At 35.4% G+C, this 15,285-nt stretch overlaps 1 protein-coding gene across 3 annotated transcripts in view; it reads left to right on the forward strand.

The window, feature by feature from the left end:
* Positions 1 to 15,285, forward strand: part of NCK1 (NCK adaptor protein 1) — an 89,569-nt gene that overhangs the window by 56,833 nt on the left and 17,451 nt on the right. For all 3 annotated transcript variants that reach the window (XM_047098903.1, XM_047098902.1, XM_047098904.1), the window contains exon 2: positions 8,361 to 8,604. In XM_047098903.1, the coding sequence (XP_046954859.1) occupies positions 8,379 to 8,604 (226 nt within the window). In that variant the 5' untranslated portion in view covers positions 8,361 to 8,378. The remainder of the gene's footprint in view (positions 1 to 8,360; positions 8,605 to 15,285) is intronic.

The following is a 15,285-nucleotide window of genomic DNA, read 5'->3' on the forward strand; positions in this document are numbered from 1 at the left end:
TATAGGGTGCCTCCAGTTTTATGCCAATAAGTACACATGAGTATCTCTGAAGTATTCCTACAAAAACAATAATAGAACCTGGGGTGGGTCAGGGGAGTAAAGCCTCTAGATAAAATTACCAATTTATAGGAGATAGGGAAGATAAAGGAACACCATGAGGATGCACCTCAGTCAAATCCACAATGTGGGAAGTGCTCTAGAACAAATGAAGCCAGGTTCTTCAACAAATAAATGGCATGGAAATAGTGGGGAAAGAGAACTGTGTTATATAGATTAAGGAGATTTAAAACATTAACCAAAGTGCAGTATACAGACTTAGTTTAGATCCTGGTTCAAACCAACTATAATTTTTTTTTTTTATTTAAATACACTTAGCAAAACTGAATGAAATGAAAGAATTGTTGGAGGTGCTTTTAAACTTAATAAAGAAGCACTTATATTTTTAACGGCACAAGTTTTAAAAAAATATGTTGATAGCTGAATTTCAGTATAGTTTATTGTATTTGCAATCTTCTGTATTTTTATGCATTTAAAACCTTATTCTGAGTAGGAGTAATAGGTTTTACTAGACTTAACTTTCTTTTTGCTATGGGGTGAAGGCCCATGGCAGAAAAGGTAAAAGCCCCTTGATTAGTTGCTAATTTTCATGGGGTATGTGTTATCTCTTAGTACTTATAGGTGAGATCATAGGATTTCCACACTCCCACCAAAAATTGGGGGGATAAATAAACCACAAAGGCGGAATATTGATAATTGAAGTTGGGTGATAGGTGGGGGGTTCGTTATACTATTCCTTACTATGTATGTGTTGAAAATGTCCATAATTAAAAGATACAACCTTTATATCAATTTTTAGTTACAATTCCAGTAAGTAGTAGAAGGCATATTTTGTACATTCGGGGGAGCTTTGAATAAACTTGGGCTATTTTTCTGTTACTCTGATAGGTAAAGACTAATGCCTCAATTTTAGTTTTCATTTCTTTATATAAGGACATTCAAGTGGATCTTTTACAGTACTTTTTGACTCCTTTCTTTTCCATAATTGCTTTTTTGTTCTTTGCCAATTAAAAAAAATTGTTTATTTTTGAGAGAGAGAGACAGAGTATGAGTGGTGGAGGAGCAGGGGCAGAGAGAGAGGGGGAAACACAGAATCCAAAGTAGGCTTCAGGCTCTGTGCTGACAGCTCAGAGCCTGATGCGGGGCTCGAACTCACAAACTGTGAGATCATGACCTGAGCTGAAGTCAGATGCTTAACCAACTGAGCCACCCAGACGCCCCTGTTCTTTGCCAGTTTTTAAACTTAGTTTCTTAACTTTGTTTTTTGATGTTGGTGGTAGGTAGAATAAAGGCTCCTGAAAGATGTACACATTCTAATGTCCAGAACCTGCGAATATGTCACCTTATATAGTTAAAGAGACTTTGCATATGTTAAGGATTTTGAGATGGGGAGATTATTTTGGATTACCTTTATGGGGCCACTGTAAATTATAAAGGTCTTTATGAGAGGGAGGCAGAAAGGTTAAAGTGAGCAAAATAGATGTGAGGATCACACTAAAGATCAGAGTGGTGCAGTCATGAGCCAAGGAATGCAGGCAGCTTCTAGAAGCTGGAAATGGCAAGGAGTAGATTTTCCCCTGCAGCCACCAGAAAGAACACAACTCTGCTGACACTTTGATTTTAGCTCATAAGACCCATTTCATACTTCTGACCTCCAGAGCTGTAAGGTAATTTAAGTCACTAAGTTTGTGATCATCTGTTACAGCAGCAGTAGGTACTGTCCTTTGCTGTAAAAAAGTTTAAATTTTGTTTTGTAGTTTCTAATACTGGAATCATGGTAATAAAAGACTTCCTTACATCAGGAGTGTGAAAATATTATTTCTATATTTTTTGTTTTGCTTTTTTTATCTCTAATCAATGTATTTTATTTTTAACTTTTAATTTTGAGATAATTATAGATCCATATGCAGTCATAAGAAATCTTACAACTTACTGAGAGATCCAGTGTCTCCTTTATTTAGTTTCTCCCAATGGTGACATCTGGCAAAAGTATAGTACAGTATAACATTCAAGATATGAATATTTATATAGTCAAGATACACATTTTCATCACAAGAATCCCTGATGTTGCTCTTTTGAAACCACCCCCACTTCCCTCCCAATTCCCATTCCCTTCTTAACCCTAGGCAATCATTAATCTCTTCACCATTGCTATAGATTTGTCATTTCAAGAATATCCTATAAGTGGAGTTACACAGTGTGTAACTTTGGGATTGGTGTTTTTTGGGTTTTGGTTTTTGTTAATTTGGGGGTTTTTTTGGTCACTCAGCATAATTCCCTGGAGTTACATTCAGGTTATTGCATATATCAGTTATTTTTTCCCCCCTTTTTATTGCTGAATTATATTCCATGGTATGGAATGTACCACAGTTTATTTAACCATTCTCTTGTTGAAGGACATCTGAGTGGTTTACCATTTGGGGCTATTATAAATAAAATTGTTTTGTATTTAGGTAAAAGTTTTTGTGTGAATGTAAGACTTCATTTCTTTGGGATAAATGCCCTGGAGTACAGTTGCTTGGTTGTGTGGTAGTTGCATGTTTTATTTTACAAGAAGCTGCCAAGCTGTTTTTCAGAACATCTATATCATTTAACATATTCTCATCAGCAGTGTATGAGTGATTCAGTTTCAACATATCTTTATCAACATTTGGTATTGTTACTGTTCTAATTTAGCCATTCTGGTAGGTGTGTGTGACATTTCAATGTGGTTTTAATTTGCATTTTCTTAAGAGCTAATGATGATGAACATCTTTTTATGTCCTTATTTGCCATCTATATATCTTCTTCAGTGAATGTCTCTTCATGTCTTTTGTTCATTTTCTACCTCTGTTTTTCTATTATTGAGTTTTTCCTTCTATGGATCTTGCTTGTGGTGTCAAGTCTAAGAACTCTTTGCCTAGCTCTGTATCCTGATATATTTTTCTTAAAATTTCATAGTTTTACATCTAAGGTTGTCATTCATTTTGAGTTAGTGTTTGTATAAAATGTGAGATTAGGTGTTGTACTTTTTTGCCAGGGGTTGGGTGGTGGCTATTAATGTCCTTTTGCTTAGCAACATTTGTTGAGAAAACCCCATTCCCCAGCCAGTGAATTACTTTTTATACCTGATCAAAATCCAGTTGGGCATATTTGTTATGGGTCTGTTTCTGGGCTCTCTTTTCCATTGTTATACGTGTCTATTTCTTTGCTGATATTATACAACTTGACTATTATATCTATATAATAAGTTTCCCCAAATCATTTTATATTGACTTAAAGAAATGTGTTAGCTTATTCTAGTTATTTTGCCCTTCCATCCAAATTATAGAATAATACTGTGTATATAAGCAAAAAAATTTTGCTGGGACTTTGATAAGAATTATGTAAACCTGTGTATCATTTTGGGAAAAATTAGTGTCCTTACTGTGTGTCTTCCATTTCAGAAACACTTTTAGATTTTCTTTAATTTCTTTCATCTGCATTTTGTAGTTTTCAACATATAGTCTCCTTCATGTTTTATTAGCTTTGTACCACTTTCATTTTTTCCCATTTTTAGTAATTATAAATGGTATCACATTAAAATTTTTTTTTTTTAATGTTTATTTATTTTTGAGACAGAGACAGAGCATAAATGGGGCAGGGTCAGAGAGAGAGGGGGAGACAGAATCTGAAGCAGGCTTCAGGCTCTGAGCTGTCAGCACAGAGCCCAACGCGGGGCTCAAACTCACAGACCATGAGATCATGACCTGAGCCGAAATCTGAAGCTCAACTGACTGAGCCACCCAGGCGCCCCAATGGTATTGCATTTTTAATTTTGGTGTCCATGTGTTCCTTCATAGAATATAGAAATACAGTTGATTTTTGCGTGTTGATCTTGTGTCCTGTGACCTTGCTGAATTCACTAGTTAGTACTGGGATGGAGTTTTTTTGTTTTTGTTTTTTTGGGGTTTTTTGGTAGCTTTCTTAGAATCTGTGTTATCAGTCATGTCCTCTGCAGATAAGGAGAGTTTTATTTCTTCTTTTCTGATCTGTGTGTTGTTTATATCCTTTACTTGCCTTGCTGAACTGGCTAAAACTTGCAACACTTTGTTGAATAAGAGTAGTGAGAGTGGATATCTTTACCTTGTTATTGATTGTAGGAGGAAGGTATCTGTCTTTAACCATTAAGTATGTTGTTAGCTGTAGGTTTTTTGTAGATCCCATTTATCAAGTTGAGGAAGTTCCCTTCTATTTCTGTTTTTCTGAGAACTTTTATCATGGGTATTGAATTTGTCAGATGCTTTTTCTGCATTGAGTAATATGCTCATATGATTTTTCTTGGCTTGTTAATGTGAATTATACTGTTTAATATTTGAATATTGAACCAGCTTTGTATCCTTGGAAAAAACCCTACTGGATCATGGCATATTAATTCTTTTTATATACTGCTGAATTCCACTTGCTTATATATTTTTTAAGGATATTTGCATCTATATTAATGAGGGATATTGGTGGTCATTTTTTCATACTGTTGTTGTCTAGTTTTGACATCAGGGTAATACCAACTTCAAAGATTAATTGGGAAATATTTCTCCCTCTACTATTTCCTAGAAGAGATAATGTAGAACTGGTGTAAGTTTTTTAAATAATTGGTAGATTTCTTGAGTGAAATCATCTGGACCTGAAGATTTCTTTTGGGGGGTAAAGTTTTTATATTATGAATTTAATTTCCTGAATAGTTATGGGGCTATTCAAATTATATAGTTCATAATGAGTGTGTTTTGATAATTTGTATTTTTTGAAGAATTGGTCCATTTCCTCTAAGTTGTCAAATTTATGTGTGTGGAGTGTTTATAGAATTCCCTTATTATTATCCTTTTGATGGGAAGGAATGACTTTGATTAACCCAAATACAGCTTTGAAGCTAGAGTCAGTCCTCCCCAATTGCATGGCTAAAACAATAATAGTGAGGTGACAATTAGAAGGATAATTGAGATATTGTGAGGAAATGAGAAAGTTCTGGGTATACAACCTACAGCGCCATCACACCAAATCTTAAATTTAATAAAATATCATTTGCCGGTTTTATATGATTACTCTTCTAAGTAAATTTTAAACTTGGTTTGTCACATTTCAAAATAAATTCCACTGGGACCTACAATTAAATTTCATTAAATTTATAGATTAATTATAAGGGTGTGTGTATGTGTGTGTGTGCGCGCGTGCGTGCGCACATGCAAGTTCCCACAGGGAAGGAATCAGAGTCAGTGCTTAAGTATGCCCGAAAAAAAAAATCCTCTGCTTTTTATTGCCTCAGAAAATTTATCACTCATTGCTGTATATTTTTGCATCATGTGCTAGTAATTATTTAGACTTGGTTGTAACTTATTTGGAAGTGAAGTAATTTCATACAGAAAAGTTGCAGGAATACAAATTGATTTTTCTGATTTCTCCCTGTTCATTGTTTTTTTAATACTACATCATCCTCTTATTTTAGCATTATTAGTTATTTCACTGCTTTACATACTTGAGTCATTCTTTCCAAAGAATATATGGTAGGTTTTGAGGCCTTGCATTGCCCCCCAAAAGTATCTACCTTATAAACACAAAACTATCTACACTTGAATGCTAGTGAATGTTGAATTCTAGATTAAAATGCATTTCTTTTTTTTTTTTTTTTTTCAACGTTTATTTATTTTTGGGACAGAGAGAGACAGAGCATGAACGGGGGAGGGGCAGAGAGAGAGGGAGACACAGAATCGTAAACAGGCTCCAGGCTCTGAGCCATCAGCCCAGAGCCTGACGCGGGGCTCGAACTCACGGACCGCGAGATCGTGACCTGGCTGAAGTCGGACGCTAACCGACTGCGCCACCCAGGCGCCCCTAAAATGCATTTTTTTGAGAACATTGAACAACTTGCTTCCTTGTTGAGAAAGGAGAATGCTATTCAATATCCAAACCCAAAAGCTGAATTTATTTGCTTGCTAAGCCAGAGATAGCTTTTTATGTATGATGATCTCTCTGAAGAAAGTAGGGAGCTGAACTAGTAAGTTCAAGAGTGAGTTAGACTTGTAAATTTCCTTTCTTTTTTCTGAAAGAGTTTGTGTAAATTGGAATTACAATTCCTTGTATTTTAATAGAACTTGCCTATAAAACTGTGTGGTTTTAATGAACATCAGGTTGTTCATTATGGGAAGGTTTCTTAATGACTAAGATTGAATGCTAGTACCTTTTTAGTTTTTATTTTTCTATAAATTTGCACATTTTAGTTTTCAGATTTATTAATAAAGTTGCTTATAGTATTGCCAGGTGTTTTGAATGTCTGAAGCATCCATAATTAGGACTCCCTTTTCATTCTTGGTATTTGGGTATGTTTTTCCTTTATTCATTTATCAGTCTTGCCAAACTATGTCCATTTTTAGTCATGGCAAAGAACTACCTTTGTATTCTATTGAGACTTTCTCCTATATCATTGTTTTCTGTTTCATTAAATTCTACTTTTATTTGTATTACTTCATTTTTTCTACTTTATATTTTACTTTTTTAACTGCTTAAGACAGATGCTCAGTTCATTAATTTAAGGTTTTCTGATTTTTCTGATGTAACTATTTACAACTAGGATTTCTCTATATATAGTCCTTTTGCTGCATCCCACAGATTGGCTATATAGTCTTTTTATTACTTTACTTCTCTAAATATTTTCACAATTCTATTATAATTTCTTCTTTGACTCATAAAGTTTTAGAAGTTTCCAAACAGGAGGTTTTTATTTTTTTTTATTTTTTATTTTTTTAGCTTTATTTATTTATTTTATTTTTTTTTCAATATATGAAATTTATTGTCAGATTGGTTTCCATACAACACCCAGTGCTCATCCCAAAAGGTGCCCTCCTCAATACCCATCACCCACCCTCCCCTCCCTCCCACCCCCCATCAACCCTCAGTTTGTTCTCAGTTTTTAACAGTCTCTTATGCTTTGGCTCTCTCCCACTCTAACCTCTTTTTTTTTTTTTTTTTCCTTCCCCTCCCCCATGGGTTTCTGTTAAGTTTCTCAGGATCCACATAAGAGTGAAACCATATGGTATCTGTCTTTCTCTGTATGGCTTATTTCACTTAGCATCACACTCTCCAGTTCCATCCACGTTGGCTACAAAAGGCCATATTTCATTCTTTCTCATTGCCACGTAGTATTCCATTGTGTATATAAACCACAATTTCTTTATCCATTCATCAGTTGATGGACATTTAGGCTCTTTCCATACTTTGGCTATTGTTGAGAGTGCTGCTATGAACATTGGGGTACAAGTGCCCCTATGCATCAGTACTCCTGTATCCCTTGGGTAAATTCCTAGCAGTGCTATTGCTGGGTCATAGGGTAGGTCTATTTTTAATTTTCTGAGGAACCTCCACACTGCTTTCCAGAGCGGCTGCACCAATTTGCATTCCCACCAACAGTGCAAGAGGGTTCCCGCCAAACAGGAGGTTTTTAAAAAGCTCTTTTTGTTATGGTTGTCAGAGAATATGGTTGTAGGATACCAAGTACTCGAAAGTTACTGGGACTTTCTCTATTGCCTAACATTTGATCAATTTGTATGTTTATTCCATTTGTATTATCTTTGGAAGTAATATATGTGTATGTTTATTAGATCAGATTAATGGTTTTGCTGTCAGTTCTTTTTTTTTTTTAAGTTTATTTATTTTGAGAGAGAGAGAGACAGTGCACATGTACAAGCAGGGAAGAGGCAGAGGGAGAGAGAGAATAGGAAGCAGGCCCTGCGCTATCAAGCATGGATCCCCTCACGGGGTTCCATCCCACAAGCTATGAGATTGTGACCTGAGCTGAAATCAAGAGTCTGGTGCTTAACCACTGAGCCACCCAGCCACCCCTTGATGTCAGTTCTTACCTAGCCTTACTAATTTTTTTTGTCTCCTTGATTTATACTGAGATAAGTATGTTAAAAATTGTCCTCTGTGATAATGGAGTTGTCTACTTTTCCTGTGGTTCTATCAATCTATTTTGGAACTATGTTAATAGGTACATATAAGTTTAGCTGTTAAATATATTTCATAACATCTTCTATTATGTATTGAACTAGTTTTTGTAGTGAACTTCTTTATTACTGGTAATGGTTTGCCTTAAAGTCCTTTTGTGTGTTATTAATATAGCTACACTAGTTTTGTTTTGATTAGTATTAGTATTGCCTGTTTTTTTGTGTGTTTTTTCGTATTTTTCCTTTAATCCTTTCAGGGCTCTTAGGGTTTTGGTGTATCTCATTTGAAAAGCATGTATACTACTACTAATTAATTAAACCTCATAAAAAATGTTTTCTATGTGGTTACAGTGCTGAAGCTGCTGAAAGATGGCAGAAGAAGTGGTGGTAATAGCCAAATTTGATTATGTGGCCCAACAAGAACAAGAGCTGGACATTAAGAAGAATGAGAGATTATGGCTTCTGGATGACTCTAAATCCTGGTGGCGAGTTCGAAACTCCATGAATAAAACGGGTTTTGTGCCTTCTAACTATGTGGAAAGGAAAAACAGTGCTCGGAAAGCATCTATTGTAAAAAACCTAAAGGATACCTTAGGTAAGTTATTTTGTATTAAAACACCAACAATACTTTTTTTTTTTAATAGTTTCTTTTAATTTGTATTTATTTTTGAGAGAGAGACAAGAGCATGAACGGGGGAGGGACAGAGAGAGAGGGAGACACAGAATCTGAAGCAGGCTCCAGGCTCCGAGCTGTCAGCACAGAGCCCAACGCGAGGCTTGAACTCACAAACCATGAGTGAGATCATGACATGAGCCTAAGTCGGATGCTTAACTGACTGAGCCACCCAGGCACCCCAACAATACTTTCTTTTAAATGGATGCTAGAGCTTGGTTTTTTGTACAGAATTTTGGCAGCATTGGGCAGAAATGACCAGAGAAGACCAGGACTAGACTTTCAGGTAGGCCAGGTAAGTTTGGCTTGTAGCAGGTATTCAAGTCAGAAGACTGTTAAAGGTCCTAAGTGTTAGTGGGTATTTTCTATAAATCTAGCTGATGTTCAAGGGCCAAACCAGAGTGGTGCTAAATAGCAGAACTGACTTCTAGCCTGTACTCCTTGAACCATGAGTGCCTGTTGGAGTGTAGGTAGATTCTGCATTTAAGTGAGACAAGGATAAATGAGGGAGATTTAGAATTGCTTACATGGCGTTAAGGCAACTTATTTAACTTGGCATATTGCTGTATTTTAACCTTTAATAGCTTACATTTCGAATTTTGCTCTCAAAAACAAACCATCATTTTATTCTTCCATTTGATGAGAGTTTTAAATTGTGAATCATTACTGTAGATTAGCATATACCAAACTGATGTCTTTCCTATTTTGTTTTTCTTTTTTGCCTCTAACTGTAGTTTGTTTTTACTAGCCCTCCATTAGGACCAGAGATAATGGAACCCATTTCACACTGGGCTTGGCTGAGCTGATAGGAAGGAAATATGCACAGATGAGGACTGGCCTCTTTTTTCTTTTAATTTAAACTCTCCTTGGCTGACAGGAAGGAATTGGGAGGGACAGAATTTCATTTTTGGTATTCAGGCAAACATGCTGTTACTTAGTGGTTCTTTGTCTATATGTAGAAGAGAAAGTAAAATTTTTCCTTGCAGAGATACTTTGGGAATAATGTGGCATGATTAACAAATATGAAATATTATTGACTAACTGCTTTGTATTTTATTTCTTGTTAAACATTGTTATTCTAGACTAGAGTGTTCTTTCAGTTATCAGCAATAGAAGACAAATAGCAAAAATTAAAATATAGTGTAACTCAAAGTAAATATAAAATGTTAGAATATTGGTTTGTGTGGTAATAACATTTCCAGTATTCTAAAGGTAGTTTAATAACGAGTTATTAATCTGAATTTTCACCGTAACTTTTAACTGTGTATCTGAGGTTACCTTTTATTATGATTTTAAGGTTTTACAAATGAGACCATTATTATTAGTTTTTTTTTTAATTAAGGGTTTTTTTTTTAATTTTAGAGAGCACAAGCAGGGGCGGGGAGTGAGAGAGAGGGGCGGGGAGGAGTCAGTCTCAAGCAGGCTCCACACTCTGTGCAGAGCCCAGTACAGGGCTTGATCCCATGCGCAGAGCCCCATGTGGGGCTGGAACTCAGGAACCATGAGATCATGATTTGAGCAGAAATCAAGAGTCGGACACTCAACTGACTGAGCCACCCAGGCACCCTTATTAGTTTTTAGTATTCGTTTTTTAAGTGGAAGACAAATCAGAAGACTTTCCTTGACTAGCTGAAGACACCAGAGTTAGAATCAGGAATACTTCTGATTTTGTAAATATTGGACACTTACTTAAAGCATGTAGATCAGAAGTATTGGGGAAAATTAAGGTAACTTCTATCAAGAAAGTATGCCTCATAGTGATGAAGACACAGAAAGGACTAGGGCTACACCTAGATAGACTTTTTTGTTCCTTTTGAAAGGATACTGGTATCCTGGGACTAGAGCAAATGTGTAAACAAAAGATTGCAAAAAACCTTAATATCATAGAGCAAAGAAGAAAAATATCCCACTTTTAGATACTATTGCATATAAATTTATAAAGCCCAACTAGATAGGGGCACCTGGGTGGCTCAGTCTGTTGAGTGTCCGATTCTTGATTTCAGTTCAGATCATGATCTCCTGTTTCATGAGTTCCAGTCCTGCATGGGGCTCTGTGCTGACAGTGTGGAGCTTGCATGGGATTCTCTCTCTTCCTCTCTCTCTGCCCCTTCCCTGCTCATGCTCTCTCTCTCTCTCAATAAATAGACATTAAAAAAAAAAAAAACAATTTTATATATGTATATAAAAAGCCTAACTAGATAGAATTTTTATTATTTGTTAACACTCCTGGGAAACCTTGTATACTATTTTCTGATATTACTAAGATAATTTTGGCAAGACTTTAAGTTCTAGGATATCTCTTTTAACTTTATTACTATATTACTTTTATTGCTGCCTATATTGCAGGGTACTTGAAAGCATTTGTTTTATTGTAATGATTTTTAGTTCTCCTATATAATGATGTATATCCACCTTTTGTATCAGATTGCCTTCTCTTTGTATTTCTAACCCCCTTTTTGGTAACTTAAATGTCCCATGTAGTTAATGGTTTTGTTTGACAATGATTATGCTGGTGGAGACTTTGTTTGAAAGTTAAGAAAGAAAAGGAGAAAACAAAGGAAAGCGTGAATGCATGAATATATTTTCAACTACTGAAAATACATGCTTTAAACCTTCTTCCAAAATAAGGCTGAATAATGAGGTAACATTTGTGGCCATGATGATATACTTGTTTTACAGGTTCTGTTTTAGTTCAGAGGGGAAAGAGTTTTGGAAGGAGAGAAGCCTCAGAAAGGCTTTCTATTCCCTGGGTGTGGGCCAAGTCACATGGATTGGGTGTGGGGAGTTTCAGTGTTGCAGAACAGACCAGGAAGCTCACTGAAATTATCCTGAGCTGTGTTAACAGACTGACAAAAGAGAACACGGGATTTTTATTCAAAATGGATTGGTTAAACGTCTTTAAAGATTTTTTCAGTAAGTTCATCTGTTTATTAAATCCATACTTTTCTTGTAGTTTTTGAGTTAGATATTTCACTTTAGTGAATTTAAAGAAAAACTGTATGGAGAGAACCAGGTGCATTTATATAATAGGCTGGTGCTTTGTATTGTCTATGATACATAAGCTAAATGGTGATACTTCATAAAATACTAGTTTTGACTTGATAAGTAAAATAGTTTTAAAATGCTTTAGTTCCAATGTTTAAATAATAAGTAGGAAAAGGATATAAATGAGTTTGCAGTTTTAATTTGGTAACTTTGAACTTAGCATAGACATTTGAAGTGTTAAATTGTAAACATATTAAAAATGTGAAGAAAAGAACGGATTAGGTGAGCAAGTTCCTTCAGCCTCAATATTTGAATTAACATAATATTGTTTTAGTACTTTTTACCTAGATTTTAGAGAAACAGTGTAGAAAATAATATTGAATAAAGCAGCAGTAAAAGGAATGTTTTTATTTAATCAATGTAAGATTGCTAGAAGCTGCTATTTTGGTAAATGTGAGATTTTATATTTTGAAATGAGTTGGAGAGCAGCTGCATCCAAAGAAAATGAAAATACTGAAAAGCATGGTGAATTATTGGGATTGTTTTTGAGTTCATTTTATAAAGTAATACTAATACTAACTTATAAGAGCCTAATGTGTATATTTGCTGATGGCCTTTTTATGATCTTACGATAGTGAACTTGATTTGATCTCTTTGAACATTTGCTTGGTGTTTCTAGAAAAATGAACAGAGGAGTTGTTGTAGAAGTTTCTTATGCATAAGGAATCTAGGGAAACAAAGAGTAACCTGTTGAGAGATTTCAGGGAAAGGGCAAAATGGAAAAGGAGCAAGTACTTTGTTGAAAAGAATACTGTAATTGTACTATTAAGACTCATTTGTTTCTTCAGTTAACTTTGGTGGCCAAGTGAATCCTTCTGGAATAGGTCTCCTTTGTTTACTTTTTGGGAAGTTAATACATTTTTAGATCCACTTTTTGGATTAGTTTTCCTTTTAGAAAGCTTATTAATTCATTCATTTATCAACATATTTTTCTTGAGAGCCAACTGCAAGCCAGATAAAAATTATAGAATGAAAAACTAATACTAACTCTCATGGAACTTACATGGTGAGGAGGTAGATGGTAGTGGTTATTTAATATTGATAATACAGTGGATTTCATGTCTCAGTTTGGTTGTAAATGATGTTGACCATAAATCAACTATAGAAATGGTATAAAAAGAATATATTGTATCATTAAGATGGTGATTCATTATATACCATCAATTCAATAATAACATTATCATTTACTCTTTTATCTTAGAAAGTTGATAATCTTAAATATGTTTGTAGACTGAGGGTCAGGGTTTATAACCAAGGTATTCCTTTTCTCATTACCTGCAGCAAGCCAAAGCTTGAATTTATTTTGCTTTGCAGTAGAAGATACAGTGTATCTTTGTGTGGTGGCTAGAATAAAAAAAGAGGGCTCAGGATTTTAGGTAAAACAGAATAATCAAAAACAATAATTTATTTTATTTCATATAGATGAAATGAACAGATAAAAATACAAAAATTTAAATAAAAACCTTTAATGGGAAAAGTGCTTGGGCAGCTCAGTTGGTTAAGCCTCGGACTCTTGATTTAAGCTCAGGTCATGATCTCACAGTTCATGGGATTGAGCCCCAAGTTGGGTTTTGTACTGATAGTGTGGAGCCTGCTTGGGATTCTCTCTCTCTCTCTCTCTCTCTCTCTCTCTCTCTCTCTCAGTCTCTCTCTCAATCTCTCTCTCTCCTTCTCTCCGTCTCTCTCTGTCCCTTCCCTGCTCATGGGCACATGCACTTTTTTCTCTCTCTCTGTCAGATAAACTTGTAATGAAAAGAACACCATTTATATGTATTTAGAATTCCCTAGTTGTGCTCCCAGATGTACCCCTTACTTAGCCATGTGGTTGAAGGTATATAACTAAACTTCCCTGATTTCTTATTCCTTATTTGTGAAGGAGAGAGTTAGGCAAGACTAGATGATCCTGGGAAGTCCCTTCTAATTCCGAAAGTCTTATAATCCTGGTAAACCACTGATGAGTTTTACGTGTGATAGAAATCAGGGGAAAATCCATGAGGGAAAGAGAACTAGTTTTGAAGAAGTAGGAACATAAGAACAGAACTATATAGTTCCTTAAAGAATTAGAAGGATCAGTAGTACTTTCTTCAGCTTCCTTTTATTGAACATTTATTTAGTCAGTGATTTAGATGGAGGAAAAGTGACATGCTTAAAATAAAGAAGAGCTAATGCTGGAAAAATAATACATTGGGTTCAGATATATGTTTGAAAGGTAAAAACTGAGAAATAAACAAGGTGAATCGGGACAGACATTAATGTAAAATTCTAATTAATTTGAATTAATTTAAAATTTTTAGTTACTTAAAATTGTTTTTAATGTTTATTTTTGAGAGAGAGACAGACAGTGCATGAACGGGACAGGGGCAGAGAGAGACGGAGACCCAGAATTCGAAGCAAGCTCTAGGCTCTAAGCTGTCAACACAGAGCCTGACACGGGGCTCAAACCCATAAGGTCGTGAGATCATGATCCGAAGTTGGATGCCCAACTTGACTGAGCCACCCAGGCTCCCTAATGTAAAAATTTTAAAGGGAATTAAAAAGATTGCTGAGAACCTGGCTTGGCAGGATTTTATATTAGTAAAAGACACATCAAGAGCTGCTGTGATAATGTGGGTGCTAAAGAATTTCAATGCAGTTCATGATAACATTAATTCAGATCTTTGCAGTTCAAGTGAAAGGATGCAAATAGCTACTTCATGTGTGTGTGTGCTGGCCAAATAAAACATGTGACATAGTTGTCCACTTTGGATAGATAAATACTTGAACTGTGGTATTGAGAAAACTTAGATGCTTCCAAATACTGGCATCCAGTATTGCAGTATCAAGGATCTGCAAACCAGGTTACATAAACGTAGTTATGGGTACAAAGATTTGCCTTAGGAAGAGGACAGTTGTCATGTCACTGGAATATTCACAATGCTCAACTAGATTCTTAAAAATTAGATTCTTAAAAACTTTGTTAATAATACATTGTTTTGGTCAAGAAACAGTACTATAGGAGGAAAGAAGTAAGACCAGTGGGTAAGAGTGGGGGGAAGATTGGAAGCTATACTAATACTTTTGTTTTTATTTTTAAAAAAGCTAATGATAAAAATTGATAAAGTTTTGGAGTGGTGGCAGGGTTTGGAGCTGATGGCCAAGAAAGTACTTTTGAAGATGTCTTTAGTGCAAAAAGGTGGTCTTATTAAAGCACGGGGACTGGACCTGTGGGCAGAAAGAGCTGCCCTAGGACCGTGACTGGTTATATACTTGGGAGTTGGGGGAGGTAAAGTCAAAAGGGCGTTTCCAAAGAGATTTTCTTCTGCTAAAGAAGACTCAAAGGATACTGGAGGCCTAGGGTTTTTTTTTGTTGTTGTTTTTTGTTTTGTTTTGTTTTGTTTTGTCAAGCTAGCATTGTTCTTCTCTTTAGCAAAGCATTAACGTTAAGATGGTAGGGAGTTCCTGGAGAAATGTTTTTTTACTCTGCCAGCCTCAAGTATTTGTCAGTAGGCTGCAGGTTATAAGGAAATTTAATTTTATCTGCCATTTCCTTCTGCCTTTGTTTCCCACATCAAAAATGAC

The sequence above is a fragment of the Lynx rufus genome, unplaced genomic scaffold (genome assembly GCF_022079265.1).
Source record: "Lynx rufus isolate CCGP_SWC_20201006 ecotype Redwood Valley unplaced genomic scaffold, mLynRuf1.p SCAF_5, whole genome shotgun sequence".
In the NCBI taxonomy this organism is placed as follows: domain Eukaryota; kingdom Metazoa; phylum Chordata; class Mammalia; order Carnivora; family Felidae; genus Lynx; species Lynx rufus.